This window comes from Rutidosis leptorrhynchoides, chromosome 4 (assembly GCF_046630445.1).
Source record: "Rutidosis leptorrhynchoides isolate AG116_Rl617_1_P2 chromosome 4, CSIRO_AGI_Rlap_v1, whole genome shotgun sequence".
NCBI lineage: Eukaryota > Viridiplantae > Streptophyta > Magnoliopsida > Asterales > Asteraceae > Rutidosis > Rutidosis leptorrhynchoides.
The window spans coordinates 128,164,441-128,182,111 of record NC_092336.1 but is presented as its reverse complement, the minus strand read 5'-3'; the positions used below and the strand labels follow the sequence as shown (position 1 = coordinate 128,182,111).

Here is a 17,671-nt window from a genome sequence, read left to right as displayed (position 1 = left end):
TGTTGTATTAGACACTTCTCGCGGTCGCAAGACATAAATTTGCGGTCGCGAAGTCCTTGTTCTCGGGCGCGAGAAACTACATTACGAGCGCGAGTTTTGAACAGAAGTTGGGTTAAATAAAATGCATTTTCGCGGGCACCAGGTCTTACTTCGCGGTCGCGAAGTCCTAAATATTTTGGAAAATCCTTGGTAACTAGACACTTTAGTATGGGTGTTCATAATAATAATAATAGACAAATAAAAAAACTAATGAACAGTAACAGCGCGTTATGTAATGATATAATTATACAATAACAATAACATAACAATAATAATAATAATAATAAAGAAAAAAATCAGATAAAATAACAAAAAGGTGTCATTCCTCAAACACAAAAACTCATCTTATCCAGAAATATAACAGTTGTTTGAACTTATCAAAATGCTTCTATTATCATTCACTTTCACTACTAACATTCTACCGGTTCCCGGCCAGTTACCCAAACGGGGCTGCCGTTATCATTCTCATTCCCATTCCCGGTCATTCGCATGGAAACCGCAACCCAAAAGGCCATTCATCTGGTGTTGCTCGGCTGTAAAAAAGGAACAACAAGAAGAAAGCAAAGCAGCATCAACAGCAGCAGAAGAAGTTGAGTATCAAGTGTTGAGTGTGATTAGTAGTGTTTATAATGATATAATCATTCTTGATACTGCTGATTCAAGAATGCTTCTTCTTGACTCTACTCGTATGTACCCCTTATATATCTATTTACTAACTTAATTTTTATGAATTGAGATTAGTATGTTTTTTTTTTTAAGTTGATTTTTATGATGTTGATGCAGACAATGTTCATAGTATTTTTATGAAAGGAGAACCATGGACTGGTTCCTATTGGGTATGCTTGCCACTCAATTTCTTATTACTAGTTTACTACTCTAGTAAAATATATCTACATTGTTACAAAAAAGTTTAAAAATATGAGAAGTTAGACTGGCTTAAGCTGCGTTTGACATAATATTACGATTAAGTGTCGAATAGTTCATAATATGACTTTTTTTTTTTTTTTTTTTTTTTTTTTTTTTTTTTTTTTTACGAGGAACCCCTACTACGAACGGGCACATTGGCCCCCCCGCAGCGGGTAAACCCCGGGTAAACGGCAAGCCAACCCTCCACCGCTACCAGGTAAAGCATCCTCAGGCTATTGGTCTCTTAAGTTCGCCCCAAGCGTTTGAAGTGCCTTGAAGGGAATCGAACCCGTGACCTCACCTTCATTGAAAGTGTTGGTGGCCATCCAAGCTATGCCTGGATGGTTATAATATTACGATTAAGTGTCGAATAGTTCATAATATGACTTTTTTTTTTTTTTTTTTTTTTTTTTTTACGAGGAATCATAATATGACTTATTCAAAGGTTCTGACTGAACTGAATGACGATAACATGTTTGATAACCAATCTGAATGAACACCCTAACTCTAAATGATGTAAGATTACCTTATTAATTTTTTACATGAAAAATAAAAGAATATAACTATTTGATATATGTTCTAGATTTAATTAAGGAGAGTATTAAAAGAAAATGAAAGTTTCTGAAGGTTAAGAGATAATTCCAAGTATATATGGTTTAACATAGATTATAAGATTGCTATTTCATTCAACACCATTTGTCATTCAGAGGTTACAAACAAACGTGTTGGATGCTGAAGAAATCAACATTTTTCACTGAATCATTCCGTTAAGAAACAATCAAAGCCCAAGTGTTCTTTCTAAAACCAAAATGATGCATTTTTCATATTATTGAAACCTTTCATGATCCTCGGTGTGTGTTGTTGCACAAATTGTGCAGGATGAGTTTTCTAGCTTACCGCCAATTGTTCCAAAAGGCCCGATTGCAATTTTTGGCTTGGTAAAGTTTTAACGTCCTCTGCTACGTATGTAAGTAATTTACTTATTGTTCATTGTTTAACCAAAGTTCATTGACCAAATATCTGAATTTCAGGGTGGTGGAACAGCTGCACATTTGATGCTTAGCTTATGGCCTTCTTTGCAGCTACATGGATGGGAAATCGATGACATTGTAACGAATTTTGACCTTACTAGACTTTGGACATAATTAGTCAACCTCTCTTTGCAATTGTGAAATACTGAATATAAATTTGCAGTTGATTGATAAATCAAGAGAACATCTCGGGTTGTCTGATCTCGAAAAGCCTAATGAAGATGGTGGTGTTCTTCATGTTCATATCGGCGATGCACTTTCTGATTTAACCACTGTTTCCGGAGGTTACGCTGGTAAAGTAATTGACTTTATTATCAATTAATGTAATATCAGTGCCTATTATGTGCAATTTTATATATTATCCTGTTTTCTTGCAATTTAATTTGATTTGATGTTATAAAATTTCAGGTATAGTTATTGACTTGTTTGCTGGTGGAAAGGTTTTGCCCCAATTACAAGAGGTATTAGATAGAGGGCTACTAGTGAGTAATAAGAAATTAAGAATGTATATGTTTATATCGATCGTTTGTTCGCTTAGTGTATTTTTGTCACCTGAACAGGTACAAACATGGTTGAAACTACATGATAAGTTGATGCCTAATGGTCGGCTTATCGTGAATTGTGGTGGCAGCACTACTGCAAATGCAGCATCAACTGATGTTGAAAATTCGGTTAATGAGAGCGTTCAGGAACAAAATTCGACCTTGAACACATTGTGTAAAGCATTTCCTGACAATGTGAGTAAATTCATTTATGTTATTCACAAACAAGATTGATTCTATGTTTATGTAACAGTTAACTGGCATTATATTGCAGGTGAATTGGAAAAAGATGCCAAAAAGTGATGGCGAAAACTACCTTGCACTAACGGGGCCTTTGCCAGATTTGACTGCGTGGACTGCTGCTCTTCCTGATCGGTTGAGCTCAAGCGTCGTTCAATGGAAGTCTTGTTCATAATATTTTTGATATGTTAGATTTAGACCAGTCCCCATGATCCTTTCAACATGCTTGATTTTGTATATTTATTCATTTATACATGATTTGCTTGTATGATCATGCAATCTGTATGATAGAATTAATTAAGGAAAATTGTAAATTTGTTCCCTTATACATGATTTGCTTGTATGTTCAATGTAGCATGCCAAAATTGAATAGTAATAAATTAAGGAAAAATCAATAAATCATGCATAGAACCAAAGGGCTTCTGTCCGAGTGATATAAATGAGTCTCATTAATCTTGAGTTTATGAGTTGAGTCCCGTCTTGGACAAAAAAAAATACCACTTGTATGCCTTGCTCGGTGGTACCTTGAGGTTGCGTAACCTGTTTTGTTCGAACCTTGTGGGGTCCCAGTTGGCCGTGTTACCTTCTCGGTGTAGGTCTCGTGATTTTCTCCCGACACGTGGCACATATATGATCCGGTGAGTGGCTCCACTTCTGGTGGGCCCCGCTTCAAACAAAATTAATCATGCATAGAACAGATAGAATGGTACATGAGATCATATGTTGACTTTCATAATCAGAAATAGTTAATTAGTCTCTGGAGTTAGTCAACCGGAAATAGTGGTACTAGTATTGTTGCACACTTCAATGATGATCATTTGACTTTTCAATAGCTTCCATAGACTTTGACTTTAATTTAAAGTTATGACCAAAGGATATATTAAAATACACCCACCAACTGTAAATATGACTTAAAAGGATGAACCTCAAATCAACCAATGACATAATTTTCAGTCAAGTCAAATTCATAAACTTGTAAATGATGTAACAGATACGTGCTTAGATCGTCTCCATTCAACATTGATTGAATGTGCATTCGAATGCACTTTATATTACATTGATGACACGATAACATATCATTAATCCATAGATGTTATGATATGACTGTAAGTTGACTAGAGAGGATCAAAGATAACATAGTGGTTCAGTGGACATGCTTATGAGGTATAAATATGTAAACAGTTAGTTATTAAGATTTTGACTAGTTATATTTTTGGCATTATAGAGATCTAATTTTGTGAAAGATTCGATAAGGAGTCAGTTTAGATGGTAGATTGAAACTTCGAATGACACCGAAAGCTTAACTTAGATTTTGTGACGCGGAAATAGAATTAGAATGGTTACTACATATACGATAGCTCACATACTCATCTAACACTGAACATTAGTATACATATTATCCACCATCACTAGTTATCATGAGCTTGTTATCCACCGATACTAATTATAATTATCATGAGCTTGACACTGTTCACGGCAAAAAAACGTCTTTTGCAAATTATTTTCCTTTTCGGTTTTTTTATTTTCACGATTTTGTTCTCTAGTCACATATCATATCAGATAAGAGATTAAGAGGTAATCCTGTCACTAATATTTTCTCATTTTTTACTAATTAAGAGGTAATCCTGACACTAATTTTTTCTCTTTTTTACTAAGTGACGACACACGAGCCACTGAAATGACCCAAGTGACAAACGAACAGTGCACTAATAGTATTGGTATCAAGCTTTATTTTCAGGTTTAACATGCATTAAAAAGGAATCCCCGTAGATGATAGATCTAAGGGTTGTTTTGTTTGTTTTTTGGCACACACACGCCACATTACAAACAAAAGAGAGGCGAGTTTACTTATGTTTTCTTAGCCATCACAAAAAAGTTCAATGCAACATACATGCGGAATTTAAGATGTTCTAATAAAACGGAAATGTTACAATCTTTAAGTGATAGTGCAACCAAACTTAAATATCTTACTGATGACAGACAAATCTGCAATGGAAGAGTCAAACAAACATAATGCAAGGACAGGTGTATTAATCAGCATCCATTTCTTCCAATGCTGCTTTAGCTGCTGATATTGCTTCCTCCAAAAGTGCTTCTGGTACCTACACATCATAATACAATAATCACTATTTAATCTAGTGATCACATCCTAACATAGAAGAGTAAACGCGTATAACCGTTCGGTTTTTTAATACTATGAGACTAATCAACTTCTGAACGCAGACGAACCATATTGTTGTATCAAATTTTAGTAGTAGTGAAATATTGTTACCTTCTGGTGCAAACGGTTCGATTCATCACAAACCCAACTCATCTCCAATTCAAATGTCTTGTCCTTTGCCTCGTCATGTACTCCGTAAATTCTGCTTACCAACATCAAAAAGGTGAAAAAAACTGAAAGAAAACCTTTTAACTGATTAAAATCTCACCAGCAGTCGGAACCAGGAATTGTTTTCACCGGGGGCGAAATTCACTGTTAATTTTTTTTCTTTCTTTCTTCCATGAAATACGACCTTTTGGGTCATGGGCTTTTGGGTTGGAGGCAAAATATGGAGGCTTTTGGGCAAAATACAACCTTTTTTCTTCAAAGTAAAGAGTCAAACAATGAAAAAGATGGAGGCTTTTGGGTGATGGACTTTTGGGTTGGGGGCAAAATAAAAAAAATCCAAAATTTTGAGCTTAAAAATTCAGATCCACTGAGCAGGCGCCCCCTGGGCCTACTCTATTTTCGCCCCTGGTCAAAAGGTTCTTTACGTCTAAAAGAATACAGAGACCGCTTACTACAAAAAAAAATCACATATGCTAACAACGGCTAATCTCAAAAACAATGCCGCGGAAACTACAGTTATAGTTATAAATAAAGAGTGATGATTATAGACAGCCATATTGTGTAATGAAACACCAGCACAATACATGTTGAGCACACAAATAAGAAAATAATGTTTTTATGTCTATATCTTTATCAGGGGATTTATCAATTTAAGGTAAAGAAATGGACTCACATTTTTGCTACTTCAATAACTCCTTGACGACAGGTCATCTCAGAAAGCTTCAACTTCTCAATCTCACTGAAGTTAAACAATTATATCGAATATCAGCAAACAATAGTTCATAAAACTTTACATCATTTGAACACATAAATCTAGAAAACAGGAAGACAATTATGAACCATACGTGTTCATACACGAGCAAACAAGTATCACATCGCACGTACTTTCACACACTCGTTACATCCATAATGTACTGTGAGTGGCAAGGTTTTAAAAAACGGAAACGCGCCTTGAGGCGTTTTCCCTTTGTGAGGCGAGGCGTATGCCTCGAGGCGAACCGAGGCGTTCGTTCGAGGCGGAGTTAAAAAAAATACGTAGAAAATTATAAGTTCATTACAAGTTTTAATTACTTATTTTTATCACACACTAACAAGTAATTAACTCACTTTAAAATGATTGTTTATATTATTCTATTTTGCTTATTAATCAAAAAATAACAAAATTAAACTTTTGTTTGTCATGCTATTAATGAAAAATGATGGCTAGTAACAATCAATAATTATTTGGCACGTAGTTGTTAGTTACTCCTATTAAATTTGAAATTAAATATTACAGTAATTAAATAGAAATATAAAAGTTGAGACATGATACTAGTAATTGATAGTGTAGTCAAAGTTGACAACACGTGTCAAGCAGCTTCTCTAAATTGCTAGAACTCTTAACCACACGTGTCAACAACCCACAATATATCTTGATCATCTACATCTACAACATACTATATATAACTGGTTAGAGAACCATTTTCATTTTTAAAACAAACATATACTAGTAATAATTTTGCAAAACAAATAAAAGAATTTTGAGGATTTAAGAATGGCGGATGCAAGTGACAATTTAGACTAGCATCTTCCCGCATCGATCATGAAGGCCGACTACCAAGAAAATACACTAATGAAGGTCAAGGTAATTTGAAATTATATGCAATTTTGTATACAATCAGAAACAAGCTAGTATCAATTTTGCCGCCCTAGTTTTAGGGGGCCTAATTTTGCCGCCAAATCAATTTTGCCGCTACTTTTTTTGCTAAACACAATTTTGCCGCTACTTTTTTGGTAAACACTGTGAGGCGCACGCCTCTGCTATCGAACCGCCTCTTTCCAAAATCGAACCGCCTTTCAATTTTGAGGCGTACGTTTTATCTGAGCTGTGAGGCGCCCGTTCCAAAACGCAAAAAATGAAAATCGCACCGAGGCGCGCCTTGAGGCGTACACCTCAACCGTTTTTTAAAACCATGGTGAGTGGAGTATACAATTCAAACAAACGTAATGAACTTTATATGCATATTACAAGGTAATGATATACGCCCATCTTAAAACAAAGTACATTAATGGTCAGATGACATCAGATTTTTTATGTTGGTTTGACTCCGATCCCATACTCTCATTTCAAGAGCACGTTTAGTACACTATTTCCACACCTCATATACCATTATATTGCTCTTTAAAAAGATTGTTGTTGTCAAGAGTATTATACTATTATATAACATACTGGGACTTGGAAGGAATACAATATGGGCAGCTCATCTAGAGACAGTCATTTAACATTTCACTTGAGATTAATCAAGTTACAGAATACTCAAATTTGTATGTCAACAGAACTTAAGATTATAAAACTGAGTTTACTTACGTTTTAGCAGCCTGCCTGCCCTTCCCAATTGCAGCACCAAAATATCTCTACAAGTAAAAGCAACAAACAATCACTGAAAAGGATACATTATCCATTACAGCATTCTAAACGCATATTTAATCCACCTTCTGTCAGAAAACTGTTTACACACACCCCATTTCTCACTACATAACACTGTTAACTTAAAGCTTTACTTTTAACAATTTATTTTGAAAAAAAATAACGAAATGCAGGGAGTATATCCAAATGTCCTTTAAAGGGCTATTAAACTCAAATGTAAGCAACATCACCACTCTAGTAAGAGAATGGTACTCACATAGGAAACACCAGAAGGTTCAACCATATACAACTGTGGGCCATCACGGTCATAACCGCCAAGAATAACCCCAGATCCAAAGGGTCTGCAACAGAAGTACATATCTTAGCATAAAATGAAAGTAATAATAAAGCTGCAAAAGGATGTATTTGAAAATTTGTAAGTAATGGAAATTGATTTCATAACCTGAGCCACCAATAAAGTGTACATAAATGCACATAGCTAGCAACACGCTCAGCAAGTTCTTTAACTGGAATAGGTTCACCATAGGTGCTGCACAATCAGCAAAGCTATTTTTCAGCACAATACTGTCTCAACAAATACTGAAATACACAAAAAGTCGTATATCATAATGACTCAATCATAGTAGTAGGAGTTTCAAGGTATAACTTTCACATGTTAAGCAAACAGAAAATTAAGCAATGAATAAAAGAACAAGTGCTCCTCAGCAACACACTTAGAAAGATCAGTAAGATCATTCTAATAAAACAATCAGGATTAAAACTACATGTTATTACTTACTGAAAATTAAATTTGTCACGGCTAGATTTCTTAAGGTGGACTTACGTGATAACAAGATTTTTAGTTAGCTACAACATATTCTTCTTCATCTCACCCTCACTCAATAACCACTTTCAACCAAAGATGAACCATGAACAACATCATCAATGTAAGTTCAGCTTGCATTCTAGCTTAACGACTAAACGAAACCAAAAACTTCAATGTGTGCATTTAATACATCCTATAGGTAATGAAATTGCAACATAGCACTAGTTAAACCATTGTTCAAAACCAAGTAAAGACTGCATCAACTATAATCCTTAGCCACAACCATTCAAATTCAAATTTAAATTTAAAATACAATAAAATGAAAATTAATAATATAACCTTTCATAGTTGTTTGCTTCAGATTTAGCTCTTGCAACAATCTGTCTGCCATCAGCAGCTAACCCAGCTACGCCCTGTATCATATCATATAATTAATTAATTAATTTAATAATTAATATTATAATTAAAACATCTTGAGCAAATAATAAATCAATACCACAAAACTACAGTCTACAAATATCAGAAACATCTATTTACCATTCCAGAATGACGGTGTACGGAATGAATTCTACGATTAGATCCAGGTAACATCATTTTAGATGCAATCAGCTTCTCTACTCCCTAAAACCAGTAATTTCATTCACAATCACTAAATGATAAAACATAATTATATAATTTCGATGATTTTAAGCTAAATAAAAATAAAACATACGATAACAATGCCGTCTTTGCATTTGATTCCGACGACGGTACCGCTGTTATCAACGGCTTTGGCGGCGTATTCGATCTGGAAAACCCTACCGTCCGGTGAGAAAGTTGTAACGGATAGATCATAACCTGTGCCTATGCTACTCATGTTGTAATTCTAGGGCTAATTTGATGGCTGATGAATTTGGTTAAGCGGTTCGATTTGGGAATTGAAAGAAGTGAAGAAAAGGGGAAGAGTTATAAGCGTAGTGAGGGTTGTCTTTCGTCTCAAGAAAACAAAAGAGAATAAGATGATAAAATAGACCCTTAACAATTTGTTAATTGTATATTTAGCCCATTTATTGTGTTCAACTCAAGATAAGACCATACATTACACATACACACTCACAACGTGGGATTCTACGTGGCACAAAACTCGCGCCCCCTTTTGGGTAGGGGTGGGCATAATATCCGAATCCGAATCCGAATTCGCAATCCGAATTATCCGAAAATTCGATCCGAAAATATCCGAAAATTCGGATATCCGGATTTTCGGATATCCGAAAATCGGATATCCGGATTTTTGGATTCAGATATCGGATCAATTTTTCAAAATTTTCGGATATTCGGAAAATCCGATATCCGAAATAAAGTACACTTATTATTAATATATTTATTGTATTTATAGTTTAGTAGCCCAATGTTATCGCTTATGGACCTTATAGCTTTCAAGGTAAACTAAACTTTTAACTTTTAAGAGTAAAAAGAACAAAGATAACAGATAGAAACAATCAATCGTTACAAAGAGTAAAGTTAATATCCTTTTAACTTTTATCAATACTCTTTCTTGTTAAAACTAACTTGCATTCATATTTGGATACACTTTTTGTTTGGTTCATCCTTAAAAGATGAATTTGTATCATTTTTATTGTAACGATTATGACATACTAATTATAACTTGATTCGCGTTCTAGAAAACATAAAGTTATTATTTGATATAGAATAAATCACTATATAAGAAATAAATCACAATCAAAAGTTATAAGAAATATAGCAATATATGTTAAGCAGATAATTTGTATTAATATCTCTATATAAACAGTTAACCAGATATAACTGTTATGTTTGTGTTACGATGATGTGTTAATCATATTTTGAACGTTGTTATGTATTTTACGATGATGTACTAATCGTGTTTTGAACATTTTGTAATACGAACTATAGAATGTTGAACTTAGGCGTATGTGACTTGTTATGTAATATGTGCATTGCCATTTGTTTTTTTTGCATTTATTAGATATAGTTCGGATATTCGGATAATCCGGTATCCGAATCCGAAATTTCGGATATCCGAAATTTCGGATATCCAGTTTTGCCCACCCCTGCTTTTGGGTTTACACGGTGTGAGAGAGAAACTAACGGTGAAGAGATATGGCGTGGTGAATACGTGGCAGATAGTGATTGGTCGGTATATTAAATCCGTTGTCAGATTTTTTTTTTTTTTTTAAAAAAACTAAATATTTTTTCATGCATATAGAACATATATTCATCGATTTTCACCACACCATAAAACATTATCTTTTACACTTTTATCTTAAATTATCAACTAATACTAATTAGGATGAGCTTGCACTGTTCACGGGGTTAACATGGTAATTTCACACCTTTCCCCCTTTTCCCTTTCTTTGAATGAAATCGTATTCTAAGAATCACTCACCATCGATTATACTCCCTGCCCTAAAATTGATTCACCCGACGTTGCTCACGTGGTACTCAATCGCCGCTGCTACCACACAAGCGACGTTGCTCCAGCGGTATTCAATCGGCGCCGCCGCCGCCCTCAACTGCTACTGCACAACCGATGTACAATTCGCCGGCGGCCTCAGCTCTTACCACACAACCGATGAACCCAGTTGCTTCTACGTCATCGGAGGGTGTAACTAGCGATGGAACAACTACTGTTCCCTCTGAATATAAGTCGTATGTGTCACCTGCTCCGGTCTCGAAATCTTTTGCTAAGAGTAAGCATTGTTATTAGTTTGGATTTTAAGGGTTATCCGTTGATTGTAAAGTTTAAGTGTTATGTTTGGTTGATTTAGTGAACGCTTTCCTTAATTTAATAAAGTTATCTTGTTATCTTAAGTTGCTTTCATCTTGCATGACTATCTATCTGTTGCAAATGTTTATTATATGTTGAATACGTTATCTGAAACTTATGCTATTGTTATGCTGGAACCTTGACGGTTTAGAAGTTTAATTTACGGATCACCCTTTCCGCTTATTCACGTGGTTATAACCTAGTATTAGGACCTGATCAACCCTAGGATACAGGTAAGTAGTTATGTGTGCTTAACGTCACAATAGGGATATAGTACCTACGTACGGATAATCATTTATTCGTCAAAGAAGAGCTGCCCATTTAGGTTGTGGTTAGAGAAGACAACATAGAGTTCAGTGAACACTGGTCTGCTTAGAAGCATGATTCGCGTCAGAAGCAACGTTCTTGAGATGTTGTAAGATGATCCAGGGTTGAATAAGTGATCGCAAAAGGAGAGACCTCTAATCCAATTAGCAGTACCTTAGAATATCTAAGATTGCACATCTGTTAATGTTAAGGCATAGCATAGTATTAAGTGGTGGAATATTTGTTAGAACCTGTCGTATTGCATTGGTTGTGCCATACACTTGATGTGTGGAAGGTATAGACGAGGGCTACATATACCTTCCTTAGGCTTCATTTGTCCTTGCTTTTAGCCATTGATATGTATTGAGTGAAGAAAGCCGTGGAATGTAACGTTTGACTATTTGACTTTCTCTCTCAATCTTCATATCAATATTCAACCCACATTCATCGTCTTCATCCCTAAAAGGGATAAACACGTGGTATCTGAGCCGACCCTACAACGAACCGTAGGTCGGTCCATATGAACTTGATGAATGTTCCTTCATATGTTCATATCACCTTCAAACCTTCATCATGAAGATCTTCATATCTTCATGATGATCTTCGAACCTTCTTCACCAAACATTCATATCTTCATCCGAAATCTTCGAATCTTCAAACAAAATATCTGAAATTCTCAAAATCATCAAAACACTTAACTAAAACATAAACACATCCGGATTTTGATCTTCATCCAAATTTCATAAATCCGGATTTCATTCAAAACTTAAAAACTTTTGTGAATCTATACTCCTTCTGATTACTACATCATTTCATATCATTCAGATTCACAAATTCAGAAATCAAATTTCATATTCATGATTTACTCCTATTGTTACTGTACGTCACTGTTCATCATCTACAAATCTCAGATTCTTCATTTGATGATTTCACAACAACTTGATGATAATTCATGTTCCTTACACATCATCTAAGCTTCGTTGATCATAACATCTGGTTTTACAACATCACATCAATCGAATCAGTAGAGTTTTTATTCGTCACTTCAAAACTCAATGAGTTGAGGTACTCAGAGTGCTTTGATCTATCTCAGATCAAATTGAACAGCGATTTTGATTCCTCATCATCCAGTAGTGCTTCGTGATTATTCAATTTGTGTTAAAATATATCTCAGATCTCAGATTTGTGAAGTCAAACCTCGAATTCAAAAAGTCAACTGATTCATCTTCATTCAAATTCGAAGGTGTTTTAATGTTATAGGTTATGGAGATGATTAGCGAGTGTTATATGCATCACTTTAAGTAAATTTCATGAAGAAATCAAAAGCTAAAACTCATCAGATCTCTAGTTGAATTGCTGAATGTTCACTCGCTGATGTTCATGTTTATTACTACTGTTCGCTGAGTTTAATTGATGAATATTGCTGTTTTGATTGAAGATTATCCTCGGGAATCTTTAATTGCCATCACAGGAGTAATTTAGAACTTGTTTCAAGCTTCGATATAACTCTTGACGAAAATCAAAGTTCATGAAAAAGAGGCTGTTCATCATCGACTGGTCAAATTTGATGATGTTTTGGTGGAAATTCCTTCATGATTTCTTCAAATCGCTGCATTTAGATGCTATTTCCATCGATTTTGAGGCTTGAATTTGAATTTGAGACAGTTACATTGTTACGTGGAAATGAAGATGAATTGGTTGTTACGTGAAAGGTTACCAGATCCTCCTAATGATGTCACGTTACCAGATCATGATGCTAGTGATGTTACCGGATCTGAACAACCTACCAGATCTTAATCGGTTAACGGATCTAAGGCCCAACATAAAAGGATACATGGCCCAATGTGCTTATTATTAAATTCACTGGTGGATATGGGCTTGTTACTTAGGCCCATCAAGAAGATTTAAATGGTGATTTCTACCAAAAGTGCAGTGTCAAATCCATTATTGGCTTTTCCATATGCGATAATTTTCAAGAACTTTTGGGGATTGCCGACTTCATCAACCACATAAAAATGATGCTTTATTGTATGTAACGATCATTTTGGGGGAGAATGTCATATGGTTAATGTAACGACCCGACTTTTTCGACTTGCTTTTGTGCCTTGTGTTTTTGCGAAACTGCGTATTTGTGCGTACTGTGCTATCTTATACTCTGAAATCTTAATACACGTGGTTTACTTTCATTTATATGTTGCCTTTGAGTACGTAGGATATTTAACTTGACCACCGGATGCCTTTATGACCGTTAGTGTCACTTGACGTTTCGAACAAACTACGTACTGCGTACACGTTTAACTTTTGTCGTAATCGGAATATTATGACTACGAAATATTAATTGTTATTTTATAATAACAATTACTTGGGTTTTTGGATGCTTAATTACGCTTAGTAATTTACTTATGCTTACTAGTTAATCTTGTTGGACTTTCTACCTTGTTGGAAGCCCACCTTACACTAGTTAGTGGACCATTTAATTAGCCCAATTATAAGTAACTAGTGACCCATTAATATATAAGACAAATGCCCATTTATTATAGGGAACATGCTAGCATTTTTGTCAAGTATTATCCTTAATATTGCATGGGATCCTAACATAAGCACCAACTTTAGACAACCATTAACCAAAAAGCAAAAGTTTATCCCCCTTGTCCCCCATATGTTCCTACGGTTTTGATACCCCATGTATCACCTCATTCACCTATAAATACAAGCCTTATTTCATCCATTTTACATTTGCTCTCATTTGTATTTTACACACACTTACTGATGTGCGTAGAGGTGTATACGAAAAAGTTATATTTTTACTACAAAATACTATTAAATACGATACAATTTTACACAAGTTATTTATTTATTTATAGAGTGGATATACCTAAACCTTGCTACAACACTTATAGGCAGTGTACCTAATCGTACAGTAGTGTAGTTTTTAGTAAGTCCGGTTCGTTCCACAGGGAGCTAGCCAAGTTTAACGCTATATTTTTAAAAACTATATTTGTATATAAATATATATATAAATAAGTAGTTTTATTATTATAAAAGGGAGTTTTTACCGTTTAATGACCGGTTTGTCGATTTTAAAACTTTAGTCGCAGTTAAAACCTAATGTAAAATATTAAAATATAAAAGACTTAATTTTAAGCGTAAAGTAAATAACGATAATGAAATTGCGATAAATAAAAGTGCGATAAATAAAATGACAATAAATAAAATTGCGATAATTAAAAAGTGCAATAATTAAAATGACAATAAATTAAAGTGCGATAATTAAAAGTGCAATTAAATATGAAATAAAGGAATTATGCATATTTAAACTTCCGTAATCATGATGTTTGACGTGTTGATTTTAGTTTATTACTATGGGTTAACTGTCCTTTGTCCTGGATTATTCAATATGTCCATCTGGTTTTTATCCATAACAGTCCATCAGTCATAAATATAAAGTGCGAGTGTCCTCGTCAAATTATTCTTATATCTGAAGTCAAATATTCCAACTAATTGGGGACTTAAACTATAATTATACCAATTTTCCTTGTATATAATTTACCCCTGTTTTAATAAGTCCATTGACTATTAATCCATTCCCGTGTCCGGTTAAATGAACGATTATTAGTACTTATAAATATCTCGCCCATCGTGTCCGATTGAGTGTATGTGGTTATTTATAGGTACGTCCAATTGTAAATCTTTATATTAAATTAATAAACTATCATTTAATTAAACAAATATAAAGCCCATTAATAGCCCATAGTCTAATTTCCACAAGTGTCGTTCTTTTGTCCAAACCCCAATTATGGTACAAAGCCTAATTACCCCGTCTTTAATATTTAGCCCAACATCACGATTACTTCGGCATTAAATAAGCATAATAATAACTTAGCTACGAGACATTAATTTAAAAAGGTTGAACATAACTTACAATGATTAATAATGGAGTAGCGTTACACGGACAGAATTTCGACTTACACACTTACAACATTCGCTAACATACCCTTATTATTATTAAAATTAAAATTAAAATTAAAATTAAAATTATAATATATATATATATATATATATATATATATATATATATATATATATATATATATATTACGTTGAGAGATAGAGAAGAGAAAAAGATGTGTTAAGTTCGACCAAAAACTGCGAAATTTATAGATGTGGCCAGATATTTGCTGCCATGCGATCGCATGGAGATTGTTTTTGCTGGCCATGCGATCGCATGGCCTGGGATTCCAGCTCACATTCGATTGTTTGCTTCTTGCCTACGGTTATATTAAATAATATAATATATATATAATTTTAAGAATTATTTATATATTATATTATATTTATGTGCATAGTTGACTTGTAATTTTTAGTTCGTTGCGTCGAGCGTTGAGAGTTGACTCTGGTCCGGTTCTGGATTTTTGAACGTCCTTGCGTACAATTTAATATCTTGTACTTTGAGTTTTGCGTCTTGTACTCTTGTAATTTTGAGACGTTTCTCATCAATAATTTGAACTACTTTGATTGTACTTTATACTTTTTAGCTTTTTGGTCGTTTGCGTCTTCAAATCGTCGAATCTGTCTTTTGTCTTCACCTTTTATTATTTAAACGAATATAACTTGTAAATAGAACAATTTCAACTAGAAGCTTGTCTTTCTTGAAGGATAATGCTATGAAATATATGTTCGTTTTTAGCATTATCAAATATTCCCACACTTGAGCGTTGCTTGTCCTCAAGCAATATAGTCTTGAAATAAAAATACTAGAATCACTTCTTTATTCTTCACACTTTGTACATCAGTGATTTCTATACGGCGGTATGAACAATGATAGTAACGTTGTGGTTTACAGTCCCACATGACTATGAAAATTTAGATCCTTTTAGGAAATTGGATCTTTATGAAAACATTTGATCTTTTGAAAATTCAATCTAGCTTTTACCCTAGATAAGTTTTTCGGAATAACCCTTTACCGGTGTTTGCAAATTATTTTTGTGGGTTTTGTGGGTTTCAGATTTGAAAATTTTAGCTCAAAACTTGCGGTTTTGTGTCACCCACTTGCTAACCTTGTATTGGGAAAGCAACACGTCCAGTATACCTGCTCCATATATTACCTTTCGGTAAACTATCGTCCGGTTGTAAAGGAAAGCGTTGAACAAGCAACTGTTAAGGCAATGTCCCGTGACATGCTTTTAATTATGGTCTATATCATGTCGGATGTAATTACTATCCTTTGTAGGAGCAATAGTAAAGATCACCCTATAGTTTTTCGGTCTGGCACAAGGTCCTGTCTTTGACCATGCTATGCAACCACCGTTCTTACGGTTGACACCCGATTTGGTTCAGGTGACCTAATGAATTCTAGGTGAATTTCTAGGATTTTACGTTCAATGGTAATGGACGCATTGAAAAATGGGTTTTCAGAAAACAAATTGGTTTGTAATTTGATCAAAATATTTTCTCGTTCAAGCTCGAGTTTAGATATCATCGAATTCCATGAGTTTGTAATTCTCAATCTTTAAAAGTCAATCTCAAGGATTGAGTAATATCAGTCTTAAAAGCTGATTTTTGATCTTTAAGGAGATTATCCTTTCTGGGGATCTGATTCATTAGTCTTATCAAGCTAATTTGCACGGCGCCCTCCCCATTTTACGAGACAGATCCTCTCATGGTTAGGATAAGTCTGACCACTTGGCGACCCTGTTTGATGCTGAGGTCCGTGGATTTCCAGCTGATTTTCGAGAAAACTTTTCAAGATTTTTCGTAGACTCTACAACTGGTCTGGACGAAAACTTCCTGACCTAAATCAAGAAGCGCGTGTCTTTTTCGGAAGACTTTACTTCCTTTTAATGATGAAATTGATTCATCGTGTAGATCCATCTTTCTTTCAAATATATTACAATTTACCGGGTAAAACGGTTAATTTTGTCCAAAATAAAAGTATCTTCAATTATTTGTACAAAAATATGTGATATATGTTTTAAATAACTTGGTAAATTTTTCTCACACTTGGCTTTTATTTTCCTTTCTTTGCCTTTTTATTGTACTCTATTCCATTTTAAATGAATTCTAACATTTTAAGTTGTTTCTCAATTTATGTCCTTTACGAGGTAACAATAATTTCGGTGTTAACACCTAGTTTTATCGCTCATAAATATGTATAAACATGATTTTGAGTTCATTTAATTGAAAATTTTGAAAATTTTTACTAGAATTGGGTAGTCAGTATATAAGACTAGGGCTGTTCTTTATTATCAGAGAGCACTAGATTCTAATACAACTACTGCGTT

The 17,671-nt window shown here is 34.3% G+C and overlaps 2 protein-coding genes across 3 annotated transcripts; one reads left to right on the top strand and one right to left on the bottom strand.

Moving 5' to 3' along the window:
* The first annotated feature begins 369 nt into the window (after positions 1-369).
* Positions 370-3,108, top strand: LOC139840130 (uncharacterized). Of its 2 annotated transcripts, XM_071830358.1 has the most exons (8): positions 370-725; positions 823-875; positions 1,824-1,883; positions 1,977-2,054; positions 2,140-2,269; positions 2,385-2,437; positions 2,537-2,713; positions 2,793-3,108. In XM_071830358.1, the coding sequence occupies exons 1-8, from the start codon at positions 422-424 to the stop codon at positions 2,931-2,933; spliced, it is 996 nt and encodes a 331-aa protein (XP_071686459.1). In that variant the 5' UTR covers positions 370-421; the 3' UTR covers positions 2,934-3,108. The 2 variants fall into 2 exon arrangements, with proteins under 2 accessions (XP_071686459.1, XP_071686460.1); XM_071830359.1 differs by lacking the exons at positions 370-725; positions 823-875 and adding an exon at positions 1,423-1,461.
* A 1,546-nt stretch (positions 3,109-4,654) lies between these two features.
* Positions 4,655-9,258, bottom strand: LOC139840129 (proteasome subunit alpha type-3-like). Its single transcript, XM_071830357.1, has 9 exons — positions 9,012-9,258; positions 8,837-8,920; positions 8,639-8,712; positions 7,937-8,023; positions 7,751-7,835; positions 7,435-7,481; positions 5,761-5,826; positions 5,031-5,121; positions 4,655-4,860 (listed from the first exon to the last, which is right to left on the bottom strand). The coding sequence occupies exons 1-9, from the start codon at positions 9,153-9,155 to the stop codon at positions 4,789-4,791; spliced, it is 750 nt and encodes a 249-aa protein (XP_071686458.1). The 5' UTR covers positions 9,156-9,258; the 3' UTR covers positions 4,655-4,788.
* Between the last annotated feature and the right edge of the window lie 8,413 nt (positions 9,259-17,671).

Excerpts from the sequence above, each read along its gene's own strand:
- LOC139840130 (XM_071830358.1), top strand. The coding sequence starts at position 422 with ATGCTTCTATTATCATTCACTTTCACTACTAACATTCTACCGGTTCCC. Across the intron at positions 876-1,823 it reads CATGGACTGGTTCCTATTGG|GATGAGTTTTCTAGCTTACC; the intron begins GTATGCTTGCCA and ends CAAATTGTGCAG. Across the intron at positions 2,438-2,536 it reads TTTTGCCCCAATTACAAGAG|GTACAAACATGGTTGAAACT; the intron begins GTATTAGATAGA and ends TCACCTGAACAG.
- LOC139840129 (XM_071830357.1), bottom strand. The coding sequence starts at position 9,155 with ATGAGTAGCATAGGCACAGGTTATGATCTATCCGTTACAACTTTCTCA. Across the intron at positions 7,836-7,936 it reads ACACTTTATTGGTGGCTCAG|ACCCTTTGGATCTGGGGTTA; the intron begins GTTATGAAATCA and ends CTTCTGTTGCAG. Across the intron at positions 5,122-5,760 it reads GTTATTGAAGTAGCAAAAAT|AATTTACGGAGTACATGACG; the intron begins GTGAGTCCATTT and ends GTTGGTAAGCAG.